Source organism: Gorilla gorilla, chromosome 3 (assembly GCF_029281585.2).
Source record: "Gorilla gorilla gorilla isolate KB3781 chromosome 3, NHGRI_mGorGor1-v2.1_pri, whole genome shotgun sequence".
NCBI classification, from domain to species: domain Eukaryota; kingdom Metazoa; phylum Chordata; class Mammalia; order Primates; family Hominidae; genus Gorilla; species Gorilla gorilla.
In genome coordinates, this window is record NC_073227.2 from 92783078 (window position 1) to 92802724 (window position 19647).

The following is a 19647-nucleotide window of genomic DNA, read 5'->3' on the forward strand; positions in this document are numbered from 1 at the left end:
ACACTTGTAAATATTTACTGGCAAAGAAGCAGTGAGGACTGTATTATGAGTCAAGTGAAGCCTGATTCCAAAACTGGACAGACAGTGCAATCCCTGCTGAACTAGACTAGGCACCAGTATAAACACAGACTTGGTCTTCCAAGAAGGTTGTGAGGAAGATTTGGTCTTCCTCCATGGTGAATACTTTTATAAACTCTGGTTTAGAGAGAAAAAACAAGCTCAAAATATAAGAGAATGAGCACAAGTGTCACGGGTGCAGAGTGACAGAGGGGAAAGTTTCCAAAGTAAGGAGATGAATCAAGCCCTTGCATGTGTACTGACAAAACATAGCCCAAATTAACTACAAATTCCTTAAAGACAAAGAACTCCCCATTCAACTTGGTACTCCCAATACCATCATACAAGATTTTGTATGTGTCAGGGTGTCTTGTCAGTTAAATTTGTTTGATGCTTATTAAGTTAGTAATACCAGTAACCAGAGAACACTCGCCTTGTCTAAGCTGCTACACACACTGACTTACAAGACACATTACCCAGGCCCATGAGTGTCTGGCTGTCCCAGTAATCTCAGTTATAGCTTTTTCTCTAACCATCGGCTGATGATTTCAAGGGAAAAAGGAAGCAGTGCTTAACTTCAATGTATGGATTTCCCATCTCCACTGAAGGGAATTCACAAAACCAAAGTCTAAATCAGTATATTGTACTGATGCATGGATTAAGTGACTAGAGAACAAGAACATTTAGAAAAACGCAGGGAGCCTTCTCCATACCCAAGAGGATACTCACAGCCTCATACATACAGTAAGCCATACATCCTAGACGTATGTTCCATCTTTATACTGTCAGGTAATATGTTCTAAATTTTTATTCAAAATATGAATGGTATGTTTCTATAAAGCTTTATTTTCTCCAATGCTAAATAATAAATCATTCCTAAAAAGTATGCATAATAAACATTTCTTAAATGTTTGAATGAGTCATTTTTCTGTTGGCAATTAAGGTAATGAGGAAAAAGATACGATTGGCAACCCTTTGGATTACCATCTCCTGGATGGTAGTTAATGGAACTACCCAGTCACCTGCCATTTATTAGCAGAAAAAGCTCCAAGCTCTATGATTTGTGTTTGAGAATATATCATCTCTAATACTCACAACAATCACAGTAGGTAAATCCTATTACCCCTATTCTATAAACGAGAAAGCAGACCTAGAAGGCTTGACACATATAAGCAAAGAGCCAAAGGAAAATTCCTGTTCTGATCATTTTGACTCTGAAGACCATGCTCCTATGCTCTCGTTCACTTCTGAATAGATGGAGCATCTTGCTGTCAAAGTCTAATTTAAGATCTGATTTATAAAAGAGAACTACCACAAGAATTACAATGTTCTACCTACCTGCAGCCAGTCAACCAATTTTTGCTCTAGTGTAGCATCAGAAATTTCTGTAAAAGGCTCTTACATTCTAGGTTTTGGAGGGAGAAACTGGAAGGAGGGGCAGAAGCTCAAAGCAATCAAAAGAATTTTAATCTCAGATTACAATCACAGAAGTAAAACCAAATTATATCCAACGTTAATTTACTGCATTCATAATTTTCACATTTTACAGGCCCAACTACTTTCACAAAGCAGGAAAGCCTATGGTTATTGAATGAACTGCAAAGTCAGAAAGCACTAAGTTGAGTCCACTTGTGATCTTCAGCAAGTTCTTTATTTTCTCTTAGGCTCAGTTTCCTCAACTGTTAACTGGAGGTTAGTAATAGTTACAACTTCATAGGTTTGGTGAGAGTTTTATATAAAATCATGTAGAAGATTCAATAAATATCAGCTATTACTAATTTAAGTGTAAGTTAGCCACTCATTAAAATAATGTTGTGGTTCAACTTTAAAGTTAGAAACTATAAAACTGTTAGCTGAGGTGGCTGAGGGGCCACAGTAATAGGTATGTGAAGGTTTTTGTGGGCCGTAAGTTCCACAGGCACAATTTCGAATGTGCTTCTTAACTGTTCTCCTTGCTTCTGCTCTTCCCCTTAATGGATTATCCTCAAAATAGAGCCAGAATAATTAAAGTGTCAAATCTTATCACTCTTCTCCTCAAACCCATCCCACTCAAAGTAAAATGGCTCATAAGGTCCCAGGGCTTGAAGCTGGGGATTCTCACATCTCAAAGATTTTGTACTTGCTGATTCCTCTGCCAAAGGATCTTTCTCTCAGCTGCCTGGCTCACTCTCTCAATTGCTTCAGACTTTTGCTTAAATGTGACCCTCTCAGTGAAGTCTTTCCTGACCACCAGCAACCATTTTACCCTCTGTCCCCCTTCTGTGTCTTACCTTTCACCATAAATCCTGTCACGATCTGACATCCTATGAATTTTACTTATATGTTTATTTATATATTTTTATATCTACCAGCATATATACTTCATGAAGGCAGAAGATTTTATCTGTTCTCTTCACCTCATTTCCCCACTGCCTAAAAAAGAACTTGAAGTTACTCAATAAATATCCACGAATGAAGAAAGGAAGAAATGCGTGAATGAATGAGAGCAGTTTGAGTCGGAAGGGGTATGTGAAATTAGCATGCATCTTCTTTTGGCTAAACAGTCATTTTATCACCAAGCCATTAATGACGGCAAACTGTACAAGTCATCTACCTCTAAAGCCAGAATTTTGCTTGGAAAGCTTGTGTATATTTCTCACAGTTCCTGCTGCCCTACAAACCAAACATTTCTTAGTATCCAGGTCTTACCTTTTAAGCTACCAAAAACAAGAAATGGATCTAATCATTAAAACAGACCTCCTGTAAGACATACACAGAGCCCTGCATTCTTAAGAGCAGGAAGCAGGAAATTAGCCCCCACTCTGCAATCTCTTTGGATATTCATAGAATTATAACTATACAGGTCAAAAACTAAAAAGACCCAGAAGTTAGGGTCCCTAATCCCTGCTCTTTCTTACAGTTCAGACATCTCAAGTAGATGGGATTATTTTTTTCTCAAGTTAGTGGTAGAGAGCCTTTAACCTGCTCCTGCTCTCTGAGCACTCCAGGCTGCTCTCTATCCCTTCACTCACCCTTCCCTGGTGAAGAAGAGTGAATTATGTGGTTGGGAAGTCTGGGAAGTATAAGAAATTTGCAAACCTCAGCACCTCCTCCTCATTCTGCTTCCTGGAAATGAGTCTGATAAGGGGTACATGTTCTCTTCCACTCAGCCAGGGGCAGCACTGCTCTGGATTGGTGAGGCCTGACAGGCACAGGGTGGAGTATTAGTAGCCAGTGCACTTGCCTGTCAAAGTGGAAGCCTCATTCTCCACTTCAGCCTTTTCTGTAAAAGATATTTTCTTTTTACCTACATCTTTAGTTTTTCTATTTCTCAACTTGTTCAGAAGCTAGGCAGTCAAGAAGGGTATTTTTTATTCAGGATCTCCTCAGTAACTTGAACTACCCCCAAGAAAAACTGTTGTCACATCTCCACTGGCAGCCTAATTATAATGTAAAAAAAGTTTCTTGTCAGGGAATTCTCTTTTATCTAAATTCCTCATTCTAGAGTTTAATGTAATGCCTTCTTCCTCCTTGTACTGTGTAAAATAACCACATTTTTGTATATATGTGCATGAGTGTATTTGTGATATGCATATAAATTTGTGCAGACATATGCAGTTAATATGCACAACCTACATCACAAGCTTTGAGGAGGCAATGTTCTTTATTTCAATATACTTAGAAATTTTTTACTTTCTATGTTAATGTCAACCATGTTAGATTTTCCTAGTGGTTTCCGAACTTTAATCATTATCCCTTTACACATATCTGTGTTTTAGCATGATACCCTGCAAATAGTAAACCCTCAATAAATATAGGTTAAAAGAAAAGTTCCCTTAAACTATAACCTGAACGGCTCTGTTCTCTATTGAGAATAACTTGTCTTACTCTCTCTTCATCCTTAATATATCTAAACCAAACTGAATGTTCACCTATTTGGCTTGCCCTCCTGACTTCGCTATTTCTGTTCACGATGTGCTGATTCTCCCAAATCAGGCTAGAGAGCTATTTTATACATGTCTTATAACTTTCCCCCATATGACATCATTCAAGTCCTACTGCTGTTTCTTTAGCAATTTCTCTCAAACTAACCCCTTTTCTTCTAATTGCTTTTAAGATCTCATCACCTCACACTGAAAAGCTGCAAGTACCAAGTCCAAATTCCCCACACAGAATTTCTCACTACTAAGTATTATACAAATTATACCAAAATACTGTCTAAACTGCTGTCAGGAAAATTATTTTAAAGGTCCAGATTGAAAATACCTAGGTTCTACCACTTACTACCCTAGTGATTTGGGTCACTACATTAGCTCTTATCTGTAAATTACAGGTAATAGTATTGACTTCGTAGGCTTGTTGTAAAATTCAAATGAGCTAATCAATTCACAGTGCTTACAACACTGTCTGGCACATAGTAAATATTCAGTAAATGCTGGCAATTAGTGTCACTACATTATTCCATCTAACTAGCCTCAGTAGCTCACCATCACTTTAGGATAAAAGATATAGATTCACAAAATCTGTATCTTTTTCACGTCAGACCTAAAAATTGCTTAAAGACCATCTACTAATCAAACCCTCCCACTTCAAAAGTAGAAAACAGAAAATCAGAGATTAAGTAACTTAACCCAAATAAAAAAGGTTTGGTATTTAAAGCCCTCTGCACTCTGCCCCTTGTTTCTTTTCAATATCATCTCTCATATTAGCCTATTGAAACATTCTGTCTAATGTGCTCACAAGACCTGGCTTAAGCATGCCTAGTTTCACAGCCCTACTCTGCAGCATCACTACAGTAGAGGACCACTGTTTTCTCTCCACCAAGGCAAACTGAGTGGGGCCGCCAAGGCCTATCTCAAGCCCCATCTTTTCCAAGAAACCTTCTTGGCAACTTATCCACAGAGTACAGACCTCCTGGCCTGAGCTTCCATAGCACTCCCTGTCAAGGCATTTAACAAAAAATCATGCAATGTCTGTACAAAAGTTTTTTAAAAATCTCTGTGGGAGAAGAGTTGTATGCTTATGTTTCATCCTTTCAGAAACTATAAGATCTTTGGGGCAGAAGTATAATATCTTAACTATGTTTAAATGGCTTGTTATGTTTGGATCTGTGTCCCCACTGAAATCTCATGTCAAATTGTAATCTCCACGTTAGAGGAGGAGCCTGGTGGGGGTGATTGAATCATGGGGGTGGACCTCCCCTTTGATGTTCTCGTGATAGTGAATGAGTTCTCATGAGATATGGTTGTTTAAAGGTGTGTAGTACTTTCCCCTTAGCTCCCTCTCTCCTGCTGCCACATGAAGATGTGCTTGCTTCCCCTTCACCCTTCCACCATGATTGTAAGTTTCCTGAGGTCCCCCCTGTCATGCCTCCTGTATAGCCTATGGAACTGTGATTCAATTAAACCTCTTTTCTTCATAAATTACTCAGTCTCAGGTAATTCTTTACATCAATGGCAAAACCCGCAATTACTTTTGCACCAACCTAAGAGCAGTGTGAGAACAGACTAATACATAGCCTTAGTGTACATTACAGGACGGAATGAAGGAAGGAGAGGGAGGGAAGTCTAACAAATGGCTTTGTCTGGAAGTGGAGCTTCTTGGGAGATTGCTCTGTGCTGGGGCTGGTAAGGTGCACTGTATGACATATGACAGACACAGTGGCCCATGCTGTAGGATCATCTTAACTCCTTTACATGTTCAGCCAGATATGCTACAACTTGAAACAGATATCCTGGTTTCCTTCTAAGTATGTAGCAGAATGAGACACAAATATCCCCTAGGGGATACTACATGTCCCCAGTACATTGCAAAGACCACACTATAGAACTGTAAAAGAACAAAAGTCTTCAGTAGTGCTGTCAACACTGCAATGACTTTGAGCGACTTCAGTATAAATCTCTTATATGTCACACAAATTTTTAAGGGTCTAATCAATACCAAAGCTACCCCAGGCACATAGAATATTGAAATACTTGTGATTGATGTATATGGCTCCAAGCAAGGAAGAGATTTGGGTATGATGGTTGAGCACTAAAGGTCTGGAGTCAGAAAGCACTGCATTTGAATTCTAGTTCCTGACTGATGCACGCTTTGGCATCTTACAAGCAAATTCTGAAAATTAAGGCTCACAGAGGTTATCTGTAAAAATAAAAATAATAATGGGGACCAAATGAGGTGAAGTATACAAAGGACCTGGTCCATCTAATAACACTTTAATAAATGAAAAGTGAACTGTTATCATCACCTCTAACTAGAGCTATAGAAAAAGAAAGCCAGTTTCAGATTTCTTCCAAGTCCCAGTACCCCTTCAGGCCTCTCTCCCCTATAATCCCACCCAGCCTGATGTGATACAGTTAGAAGGACCTTAAATTCCACATCAACAGAGGGCCTAAAATCCAATCTGGCTGTAACAATCCATGCCCCATTACCCAATCTAAAAGACTGGAATTCTCTCCCAAGAATTGGCTGGTTAACTACGATGAAGCAGCAGTTCACACAGGCAATTTCTTTTATCAGGTATAAATTCTCAGTATGCAATAATCTGGCCTCAAGAATGAAATCGAATAAGCATTTTCAAGATCATCTAACGAAGCAGCTCCAACAACAACATTTCCAAATCCTGAGCCAAGAGTAAGAGAATGACTTTCATCAGAAATGATGGGAGCCAGCTGCTCCAGGAAAGATGCAAGCAGGGCGAAGAATGGACATTAAGGAGGACGCCAGACGCCAAACGCCAAAGGGCTCAGCAAAGCTGTAAACACTTAAGGGGAAGGGGACACATCTTCTCTCAAAAGCAATTAAAAATTAATTGTGACACATGCTGAAATTCTGAACACAGTCAAATTCTTTCTTCCTCACTTCAAATCCTCTAGGCTCTTATCACCACAAGTCCGACACCCTCTTTGGTGTGTCTTTTATTTTAATTGCAAATCTATTTTCATAGTATAATATTTTTATGAAGCTATTTGAAAAATAAAGGTCATGGCTTTTTTATTCATTATTAAGAAAGAATGAATAGTTGTGTACTTAAATTCTTCTAGTTTTTAAAAATCTGGCTTATTAATAAATATTTGTTGCAATTGCACAATATTTATGTTCAAAAAAGCCATTTAGGAAAGAACAACACATTCTTTAGTGTACTAGAACATGAAATCAGGTAAGAGAAGATATTTCAAAAAAAGAAAAAGCATGCTTTGAAGAAAAATATCCAAGCATTTTATTTGCTACATCTTAAAATGACCAAATAATCAATAACAAAATAAGTAAAAAAGATTTTGTTTTTAAGTGAAGCCCAAATGCCAAAATTTTAATACTCCAATCTCAGTTTTTAAATAAGTGCTTCTGCTTATTTAGCATCATTAAGAATTTTACAGACTCGAGAGCTATGTTAGGCACTCTAAAAATTAATATTTCTCACACCTCTTATAATTTTTGCTAGATAGAACTTTGAAAGATTAATATTGAGTATAGAATTTGAAGCTATAAAAATTAACATTTGTCTCCAAGAGCAAAGCCTGGGGAAAATAAAATAAACAAGAAATGTGGACAGCACTGTTAAAGGTTTTCACTGAAACTTTACTTGCGATAATTACATTTTCCAAATCTAAAATAGCCTGGCTCATACTTTTGTCAAAAAGTAGGAGAAACTGGGACAGTCTACTAGGTCACTGAGCTAAAATCAAGTCATCAGCAGGGCTGCATTCCTTTTGGAAGCTGTAAGAGAGAATCTGTTTCCCTGCTTTTTCCAGCTTTTGGAGGCCACTGGCATTGCCTGGCTTATGGTCCCCCTTCCTCCATCCTCAGAACCAGCAACAGGGGACTAAGTCCTCCTGCTGCCACCTCTCTGGTTCTCTCTCTTTCACCTCCCTCTTCCATTTATAAAGACTCCTACCCTGATAATCCAGGATAATCTCTCTATTTTAAGGTCATTTGATTGTCAACCTCAATTCCATCTGCAAACTTAATCCCTCTTTGGCATGTAACATAACATACTCGCAGGTTCCAAGGATCCAGGCACAGACGTCTTTGGCGCACCATTATTCTGCCTGCCACAGCCACTATCTCCCATCCAATGTGCTGGAAAGCTATTGCATTTGAGGTATTACTGTATGATGTGTGACTCTTCAGCATGCATCCCTCCTTTTTCTTTAACTGCACACCGATTTCCCTTCAGGTTAACCATGTCATACTCCAGTCACACTCCTTATAAATCAGGGGTAAAATGCCCCAATCCAGGTGAATCAAAGTACTGCATCCCCTGACCACAGTGAATGATTCAAGCTTATGACTAAATCAAGTAGCCAATAAAATATCTACCAGGAAATGTACTGGAGCTGTCAAAAAAGAGGCATCTGTCTTCTGAAGTGAAAGGTAGAATGACAGCCTGGAGATGACAGCAACAGTCTTTGCCACAACTTGTGGGAGGTGTAGGGGGAGGTGAACCAATCCTACTCTGAAAGAGAAATAAAACCAATACAGAGGAAAAATGAGAAAGATACAAGGAAAAAGAGAAAGAGGGAATAAGAGAAAGAGAGAGAGCCCATGACAGTATTATTTGAACTCTAGATCCAACTATACCTGACTTTGAAACCTCATCAATTTTGTTTTCCTTAACCTGTGTGAACCAGGTTCCTGTCACTCGCATCCAAAGGAGTCATGACTTCTACATGACTTCTGTTAGCAAACTGGAATGAAGGGAATTCCAACAAAATAAGGTGTAAGAAGTAAAAGAATTGTATCTGGTAAACATAAAATATAGTTGGCATGGAATCCATATGGAATAACTGGTTTTGCACCATTCCTTTCTCAACTCCCTCTCTCTACTGCTATATTACAGTTAATTAAACAATACTACACTGAGATACAAACATGAAGATAATACATGAAAACAAAACTCTCAAACAGCTGTCACATGGTGAGCTGACTGGCTGGACAGTTTACAAGTCCATGGCACAGGAAATTAAAGTTCCTGGAAATTCATGGTGATAGGCAGACCTACCTAAAATGTAGGGATTAGAATGAAGTCCCTCTCTTTGAGTAAAAGTTTTTTAAAAAAAAGAAAAAGAAACAGCACAAGTCAAAGACACACTAATAACAATAGTTATGATTCTATCTTGTTTACAACGTAGCAGCATTTTATGAACGCTATGAAGTAAATAGTAGTATTTTCACAAGACTATGGCAAAGTAATTTATGGATTCAATGCTATTCCCATTAAACTACCATTGACATTATTCACAGAATTTTAAAAAAAACTATTTTAAAATTCATATGGAACCAAAAAAGAGCTCATATAGCCAAGACAGTCCTAAACAAAAAGAACAAAGCTGGAGGCATCAAACTACCTGACTTCAAACTATACTACAAGGCTACAATAACCCAAACAGCCTGGTACTGACACAAAAACATACACACAGGCCAGTGGAACAGAACAGAGAACTCAGAAATAACACTGCACATCTACAACCTTAAACGTGACAAAAACAAGCAATAGAGGAAGGATTCCCTATTTAATAAGTGGTATTGGGAGAACTGGCTACTCATATGTAGAAAATTGAAACTGGACCCCTTCCTTACACCTTATTTAAAAATTAACTCAAGATGGATTAAAGACTTAAATGTAAAACCCAAAACTATAAAAAAAAACCTATAAAAACCCTAAAAGAAAAATCCAGGCAATATCATTCAGGACATAGGCACGGACAAAGATTTCATAACAAAATCACTGAAAGTAATTTCAACAAAAGCAAAAATTGACAAATGGGATCTAATTAAACTAAAGAGTTTCTACACAGCAAAAATGTTCATTGCAGCACTATTCACAATAGCAAAGACATGGAATCAACCCAAACGCCAATGAATGATAGACTGGATAAAGAAAATGTGATATATATACACCATGGAATACTATGCAGCCATAAAAACGAACAAGATCATGTCCTTCGCAGGAACATGGATGGAGCTGGAAGCCATTATCCTCAGCAAACTAACTTAGGAACAGAAAACCAAGCACCACATATTCTCACTCACAAGTGGGAGCTGAACAATGAGAACACATGGACACAGGGTGGGGAGCAACACACGCTGGGGCCCATTGAGGGGTGGGGTGGAGGAGAAGAGAGCACTAGGAAAAATAGCTAATACATGCTGAGCTGAATATCTAGGTGATAGGCTGATAGGTGCAGCAAACCACCATGACACACGTTTACCTATGTAACAAACCTGCATGTCCTGCACGTGTACCCTGGAACTTAAAATTAAAATTAAATTTTTTTCTAAAATGTAGTATTATGCATATGTTACACACAAGAAAGTAACACTTTGAGAGGTTAAGGTTACCAGCTAGAAAGCAGTGGAGTTAGGATTTTAAACTACTCAGTCAACAGTGTCTGTGCTCCTGACCACTTGATAGAGGAAATACGAATATTAACAGGTCCTCTCCTGGATATATAGATTTAGATTTTAGATTAAGAAATGGGGCCAGGGCCAGGCACGGTGGCTAACACTGTAATCCTAGCACTTTGGGAAGCTGAGGCGGGTGGATCACAAGGTCAGGAGTTCAGGACCAGCTGGCCAAGATGGTGAAACTCGTCTCTACCAAAAATACAGAAATTAGCCGGCATGGTAGTATGCACCTGTAGTCCCAGCTACTCAGGAGGCTGAGGCAGAGAATTGCTTGAACCCAGAAGGCAGAGGTTGCAGGGAGCTGAGATTGTGCCACTGCACTCCAGCCTGAGCAACAGAGTGAGACTCTGTCTCAAAAAGAAAGAAAAGAAAAAGGAAATGGGGCCAGTGTAGTCCCAGCTACTCGGGAGGCTGAGGCAGGAGGATCGCCTGAGCTGGGGAGATCAAGGTTGCAGTGAGCCATGACTGCATCACTGCACTCCAGCTTCTGTTACAGAGCGAGACCCTGTCTCAAAAAAAAAAAAGAAAGAAAAAAATGAACTTTACATGTAAAAGAGAGAGGTTCTTACACGTAAAGGAAAGAGAACTGGAACTCATGAATAATGCCATCAATCATTCTTTTTGTTTGCATATCTAAATAAAAATATACTTACTAAATATTAAGAAAAATTGTTGGAAATGTGATTTACTATCTAAGACCACAGTATCTGAGGAATCATATATTTAATCCTGTTTTACTTGCTACAAGTTTCCTAATGACTATTTTTGTTTTATTAATCACTTCAAGAGCAAGATATACCTTTTCATGCTGCTCACAATTTGTTCTAAATTCCATGAAGATTCATCATGCTGAATTTGTGGCAATCATTTTCATAAACAAGAGACTGACATTTTACCACAAAATTTCTCCTAGGGATTTACAGTTAGTCAGCAAAGTCATGTAAACTTCTTTGGAAAATCAGGAGGTATAAATTATATGTGGGAACAGAGGTTGCTATGCTAGGAAACTTCCCATGCTTCACTGTCCATTTTCAGGAATATACAACTCTCAGATTGCACTGTATGAAGTAGATGAGTCTTCTTGTAGTACTAATAAAATTACAAAAACATTTGTACAATATGATTATTCATATTTATTGGGTACTTGAGAGTTAGAAAAATTACGAATTCGCTGCATCTTTCAGATTGCATAACCAAATATTTAAAAATTATATTCAAATATCAAAAAGAAGAAAGACAGAAATAATTCTAAAGTGAAATTTTAAAAATCAATACTTTCCTAAGTTGCTAGTAGGAGTTCAGATCATACAGACTTGTTCAAACGCCATTTGTCAAAATGTATCATGTGAATTTGTTTTTACTCAGTAACCAACTTGTGGGGCTCTCTCCTAAAGTAGTCACTTGAAATGCAGGCAATGACATATACATACACAACACTGTGTGGCAACATTCACTATCATGAGAAAATAAATACTGTTAGGAAAATGATTACACAAATTAGACTTTATTAGTATGATGAGATTAAAATGAAGTTCAGAAGGAGTTTGTAATTATGTTGAAAAATTGTAGTAAAACATTAAACAAAACAAAAACAGTTATACAAAAAATACAGTGTGTGTATTGAAAGAAGTCTGAATAAGAACACGCTAAATTATAACAGCAGTTTGGGAACTGGAATGATTTTCAAAAATCTTAAGAATCCAGAAAAATTAAAGAATATAATTACAGTGGGCACTTGTAAGACATCAACAATCTGGGAAAACACTGACTAATTTAAAAGAAAAAATTCAACAACTTATAATAATAGAAGTAGTATAGTTTAGGAATAAAATTTGATCTCTACTACAGGAACACTAAAGAGAAGATTCTCAAAATTCTGATAATAGCAATCCTTTTTAAAGAAGCATTACAGTTCCATTGAAGTCATCATTGTCAATATATCCTTTCCAAGCACAATAACCCAACTCTTCATATCAAAATTACTCATGATTTTGCCAGGCAATTTGGAATGGTTCCTAATGGATTTCCAAGATAATCTGGGTTGGCTACTCAAAGTAAAGAATGTTTTAAGATCATCGTCCTGGAAGCAGAGGCGACCTTGAGGGTTTTTTAACATTTCTGAGCAATATTATAATTATTTGGTACAATGACAAGGAAAAGCAGTGAAAGCATGGCTAAACACCAACACTAAGTTGTGATAATGGTGATACATAGCATGCTGCACTTAATAAAATTTTCACCTAAGAATCTTGAAGCAGTTAACATTAACCATAATCATGCTCAATGGAGGGACAAAAGATAAATCAGTAAAGCCAACTCCATTACCTTTAGTTACAAGAAAGAATAATGGCTTGAGTAGCTAAAATTCTAAATTTTACAAAGGATCCCCCTAAACCTCCTTCACCACACTTTCTAGTACTGCTGCTGGCAAATTGGATTGACAGATTTTAATCTTAGCTTAGCTTATCTTTCCTGATGCCAGCAATAGGGCAAATGATCCCAAGTACGCTGTAGTTAAAAAAAAAAAAAAAAAATTAGTTGGCATTCCAAAACTGCACATAGAATTCAATTCAATTTACCAAATACTTATTGAGTACAAACAGAAAAGCATACAAAAAATGATAGGCCTAGGTCCCTGTGCTTTGTGGGGTGGAAGAGGAGACCCAAGAGGCCTTGATAACATTGAATAATTAATTGTATAGCCATTGTCACCATCTTCATTTTCTTAGGGACCAATTCAGCCTGGAGAAAGGCACAAAACAAGAACATTCAAGGAAATTCAGAACATAGATAAACCTTAATATAATAATATCCTGCTTGCTAGATCTATTCATTGAATAACCAATATTTGAGGACCCACAAGCTACCAAGCACTGTTTTATGTACTAGAGATACAACTGGCATCAAAACAAAGTCTTTGCTCTCATGAGGGTTAATCTAGTGACAATGTTTACTGGTCAATAACTAGGTAAGTGACTCACACTAAACCTTACAAACTAAAACCTGAAAATGGTGAAAAATTATCTCTTAGTAAACTAGATATCTGAGAGAATAAGATTAGCAACTTTATTTTTTTAAGATTGGGATGTAATGGAATTTGCAACTGGGAATAGAAATAGGACAGATGCCCCAATTCCAAGAGGAATCAGGAGATGGAAGATATGCCCCAATTCCAAGTGGGGTCGGGAAAGGGAAGACAGCTTAACACTAAAGGATCACAATGCTTTTTCCTCAAATGATACTCAAGCAATCTCAGTGGTGGCTTATGAAACAAAAGGACTCAGAGAATTCTTTTTCAGATTTTCCAATGTCTACAGAACTATGATTATTTCCTAAGCCACATGTGTCATTGAGCAAGCCTCCTTACCCAATTGGACCAGCCACACCAGTTTCCCACAATTAACTCAGGCATCCTACCAAGGCAATACTCTGAGTCAGAAATGACAGTGCTCCCTGATACGCCCTAGAAGTATGTCAACGATCTCATGAAACATACTTACACATATATACAGAAACATACTCAAACACACAGATATATATGTATGTATGGGTATAGGTAGGTGGTTAGAGAGGCAGTTCCTATCTGGTTGACAAAGAGGCACACGACTAGGTCAGGGTTCAAAACCTATTTACCCATTTTTTCTAGGGTGAATCCTACTTTCCCACATACCAAGAAGGTATTATTCCACTGGCTGAAGAGAGAAGGAAGGAGGCAATATCCTGCATGAGACACTATATTGGTGACATAGCTATACATATTCTAACCTGTCCCCATCACAAACTGCCTTCTCTTTACCTAAATAAAAGCCTTCCTAGTCTAGAGGGTTGAAGCATATAAGATATATTTTTGAAAATTGACCTTCTAAGTTAAATACTAAGCAGTACATATCCTGTGACTCTAGTTATAAAGAGCATGAAAAACTGACACAATCAATTTATCCTGTTAGAAGTCAGGAGAGCAGTCACCTTTCGTAACGGGAGAATGCTTGGCAGTTGGCATGAGGGACATACAGGGTTTCCAGTAATGTTCAACTTATTGATCCAGCTGCTGACTGCACAGAAGCATTCACTTTGTGAAAAATCAGCAAAGTACACTTATATGCACCCTCCTACATCTATACTACATTTCAGTAGAAAGTATTTTTAAAATTTAGTTTCTTAACAACTTGTGGTTTACTACTCATTCATATTTAACCCTTCCTGAAACATTAAATTATTTAGAAATTATTCAGGGCCATGAAATTTATTTTCTAGCCAAATTGTTGAAAAATAAATAAATAAAATCTACAAACATTATTTGTCTTTCCTAATGTATTTCTGATCAAATAACACGTCCCCAGGTAGTTATATAAAACTACTTCTAAATCAGTTAATAGAAAAAAAAAATAACGTGTTCAGGAGTGCATTTCACCAAATCTCCAGGTTAGCAGTGTAGCAGTGCCTTTACACATGGGAACAGGGGAGCAAAACTAATTACTGTACATAAGATTTTCTTACATATGATACATAAACCGAAGTGATAGTTATACTTTTGCTATCACAAGACCTGTGGGCCAAAATCTATTTTATTCAATCTGTTCTTCTCTTCATTCAACTTGAAAACGATAAATAAGAATGGTAATAATAAAAGAGAGAAATCCCACAAAACAGATGAATATGGGAACAAGTAAATCTTCAGCACTACACCCTAAGAGGGCTCCGCCTCCTCTCTTTCATACTGACTTATCTCTCCTCTGCCAAATTTAAGGACACCTGTACTATTTTCTTCCCTTTAAAAGGGCTACCATAGTAATTTACATTAGCAAAACAACTGAACCAAACTTCGGTTCAATCCAGGGCCTCCTATATGAGAGCATCCTAATTCTATCTTAAAATTCTAATCAAAGCTATATATTTTATGAAATTTTTTGGTAGAATGGGTGATCTTAAGACATCTTTTTAATTTGCATATTGAAAAGTTGGGATGTGTAAGTAATCAAATATTTAAGTAATTAAAAATAAGACAACTTTCTTCTCCCTACTTAAGAGTTGGTTAAAAAAAATTCTTTAAAAAGATAAGGATTGATGGCTGAATGTTATCAACTACGAATGATAAGTATCTGATCATAAACACTGTACTTTTAGGGCAGTTCTCAGTGCCTTTCCTCCCCACTGTTCTCCTCTTGCCATCGAGGTCTAAGCTTGGGAAATACATCCAACAATGCTAAGCACTGAGTAGGAAAGAGCATTTTGATATAAGCTCATATATTACAGGCTACCTATACACACCTCTGGGCCTAGCTCTTGGGTTTCTTAGTTAGCAAGCGTGAATCTCCACTGTGTACTATAACAGGTAGCTATGCAACCTCTCAAGCTTCATTTTCCTCATCTCTAACATAGGCACAATAGTATCCCCACCTCACAGTGTGGCTGTGGGAATCAGTTGACATAATACATGAAACAATCAACACTGTGCCTGGCATTTAATAAATGGCCAATGACTTGTAACTATGTTTGCAGCAGCAGTAATAAAATCTTTTCTTCTAAAAGACGGCTTTACAATATCACCTGACAAATACAGAATTGACAGAGACTAATACTCTGCCAAAAAGAAAAATTATCTTTTAAAGTAATCCAAGTAAAATGTGTATGAAAAGACTTTGAATGTAGCCTGGCTTCTTGCCAGATGACTTTCAGCCTCCGCATTCACAACAAATACATTACTAACAGCTTCAAGAAAGACCATGGACTTCTGAGTGACCTGTTGCAAGTCACTTACACTCTCTGAATCTCAGTCTCCTCACCCATAAAATGGGAGTAAGAATCTCCACACCATCAGGAGGGTACTGGGATTTTAGATATTAGCAAAAGGCCTAACAGTATCTTTCACATTAGGAGATAATTATTTTAAAGCAGATTGAATAATAGAAGTCATCAGAGGATTTACCCAAAGCAGGAAAGATTGTAAGAGAAAAATTTCCATGCTCTGTACTTCATTGTTCTCTTCTATGTAGCATTCTTGCCTTCTGTTGTACTCAAATGTGCTCCTCCTAAATGCTACACAAGTTCATGATTTTATTTAATTCATCTCCATATCATCTTACAGCCCCTCCATCATCTTCCAAGTACGTATCAGTGGCTTGTACAAAGACAGTAATAAACTGATGCTTGAAATGTCCAACTGCAGGAGAATTTTTACCTCACTATAATTTAGCCCCAGGAAAGTGGGACCTTCCTCCAGAAAGAGGAAAAGAAGAACAGAAATGTTTCCGGACTACAGATTATTTTTTTTAACCACCAGTGGGAAACATTTCAGAAACAATATTTTGCTTAGCTCACTTCATTCCCTTACTTTCAACTTAAGATAAGAGTGACATCTGAGAACAAAGCTTACCTATTTGCACCGTTTCTTCATTACCAGCCTGGAAGGGAGGGGGAAAGCAAGAAAAAGAAAGTTACTGGGTTTCATCTTATCACCTTGTGAGTTTTATTTCTACCATTAATGCTTTCCAAGAGCTAACTAATCAGGAGATGCTAGAGACTGGGATTGGTGCCTAAAGCCTGCACCTTGGTTTGTAGAAGGTTCCATGAGTCAATTCCATAACAATTTGGGGAAGGGAGTTGTTTGCCCCTTTTCATTTTAATTTAACACTTATGAAGCCAGCAAAAATACATACAGACTCTCAATGCTCTCTTCTGAAAACTCGTACTGGGTCTGGATTAGAAAAGAAAGTATGAATTTAACAGGCCAAAATACACCTAACAGGGGGCCTAATTAATCAGATTTAAGGTCAGGAATCAACTAGACAATTCTCTACTTTTTACCCTATGGTCGATCAGACCAGGCCGACCGGAGAAGCTACAAAAACTAACAGAGAAATTCTGTACCCAAAGTCCCATCGGCCCAGTGCTGATACGATTTACTACAAACAGCTCCCCTGGCGGAGCCTTCTCAAGGACTCTTCTGAGAGCATCGGGCTTCACCTTGAGCCTCCAAAGGGTTGGGGGCAGGGCCGAAAAGAAACAGAGCTGCACTCAACTTAGCTTTAAAAAGAGGAGGAGTTGTGCAGAGGGGGAGGGGAGAAGGCGGCCGGCGCCTGCAGCCTCTGCCCAGGAAAACGGAGGGCAGGAAACGTCTCCAGCCCCCCTCCCCAACTGTCAAATCCTAGCCCGGCCGTGGTACTCCCAGGACACGTGTCTACTGGATCTCTCCCTGTCCGGCCCAAGGACTTCCTGAAACCCCCGCCTCCGGCTGCCCGAAAAAACCGTGAGTCAGTTCGGAGGAGAGAAAGCTCCAGGAACCCGACTCTGGCGGCAGCAGCCAGAGCGCTGGGATCCCGGACCCAGCGTCCAGAACTTCATTCAAGCGCCCAGACCGCCCTCCAGAAAGGGGAAGCCCAGATGGCCCGGCGAGGATGGGAACTGGCTGCGGTTTGTCACTAGGAATTGTTACGAATGTCGCAGACTGGTGAAGCCCTAGGTGTGACAAGACTGGGCTCCCGGAGTGGGAGTCGTAACCTCCAGTGCAACTCAACCCTCTACCCCCAAAAGCCCGCACGCTGCGCCCAGCCCTCAAAACACCGTTCCTGAACGCAAAAGATAACAGGGAAGGGTGGGAGGAGAAGGAGGAAAGAGAGGAGGGTAGAGAGGGGAGGAACTTTTCGGGAAAAGGTTGGGTTTGAGTTTTTTATTGTTATTATTTTCCACTTACTTGTCCATCAGCTGAAGTCCTAACCTCTACCAGAGCGGCTGCTATCAACCAAAGTGACAGGAGAACCATCACGAGTCGAGTTCACTTTCCAACTACTGGGCAAAGCAAATGCCCAGAGCAAACCCCCCCCCCCCCCCCAAAATAAGTTTCTTTAAGAAAAAAAGGAAAAGGGAAAAAATGCGAAATAGAAAAAAATGATCTTCTGTGCTTTGCTTCAATGAAAATGAAATTTGAGCTCTGAGACTGGCCCCCTCTGCTCTGCAGTTTTTTCCACTTCACCTTCTCACCTCGTCCTCCCAAACAGAGTGTACGGGAGCGAGAAGGTGCTGCAAGCGGGCACAGGCTAAGCCTGGGAGAGGGGGAAGGGACGAGGGGCTTTCCAACTATCTCTGCCCAAAGCAGCTTTTTCGAGGCTTTTCGAGCACCATTGGTCCCTAAGGTTAGCGCGGAGAATGCTTGGGTTCCCCGGAGCACAGCAGGGGGAAGTATTAGCGAGAGAGACGAGCGAGCGGGAGCGGGAGAAAGAGGCAGGGAGAGGGCGACTCCGCCGCACACGCAGAGGTGGGGGCGGGAGGAGCGAAGGGGAGGAGGAGAAGGCAGGCGGAGGAGGTGGGAGGAGTGGGCCGCTCGCCGGCTCCTGTTGCTCGCAGCGCGGCAGTCTGCTGGCTGCTGGCGACCCGCGGGGCGCTAATAAGGCGGCCGGAGCTCCCCGGACTGCCCCTCCCGCCGTGGCGCCCACGTCATGCGGGGCCCGAACCCGCGCCCCCCGCACCGTGTCTGGATTGGAGACCGCTCGGGGGCTGGTGTGGCCTGGGCTCGACCTCCCACCCTGGAGCCTCTCCTTCTCCGCCTAGGGCGAGAGGAGGGGAGGGTCCAGGGGCGCCACCGGTCCCGACTGGCGGGACGCGCGTTGAGTTAATTATAGGAAGGGGGAGGGTCCGAGGGCTGGTCCTGGGCTGTAGGAAATTCACCTCCTCCAACCTCCACTGTTCTCCCAGCCAGAGAATTTTCCCCGAAGAGAAGCCCTGGAACCTCCAAATCTTAACCACGCGGTGATCTCCCTTCCAGGCACCAGTCACCTCCCACGTTTTGGCAGGGGGTGTCCTTCTTTGTAAGCTCTTGTTTAGGCTTTATTCGTTTATATTAGTTTTAAAAGATACCACGTCCTTTCCTTGACTCACCCGGATGCTTCCGTTTATCACTAGAGTACACAGGCCTCAGCGACTCTTCCTCACACCCAGATTAAGTTATCAAATGATTTCTGCCCGCTGTGGCCTGGCGCTTCCTGAGGGGAAATGACACCAACCTGAGAGTTTGCTGGAATCCTAGCCCAGGCCCACCTCCCAGGCGTAGACACCTGTGGGTGCTTTCCAGAAAGCAGACAGGAGGAAAAGGAAATACCTCCAACCTCCACTGACCGGTCCAGGAGCCAGGAGTGAGTAGACACAAATTTAGATACGAACTTCAAGACTTCAACTGGACAGTCTTGAAGAGGCCTGCCCACAATAAAACGA

General features: G+C 39.9%; 1 protein-coding gene across 1 annotated transcript in view; it reads right to left on the bottom strand.

The window, feature by feature from the left end:
* Window positions 1-18801, bottom strand: part of ADAMTS3 (ADAM metallopeptidase with thrombospondin type 1 motif 3) — a 288210-nt gene extending 269409 nt beyond the window's left edge. Inside the window, exons 1-2 of the mRNA XM_019024973.4 lie at window positions 18134-18801; window positions 16817-16844 (exon numbers count right to left, since the gene is read on the bottom strand). Coding sequence (XP_018880518.3) covers window positions 16817-16844; window positions 18134-18202 — 97 coding nt within the window. The 5' untranslated portion in view covers window positions 18203-18801. The remainder of the gene's footprint in view (window positions 1-16816; window positions 16845-18133) is intronic.
* Between the last annotated feature and the right edge of the window lie 846 nt (window positions 18802-19647).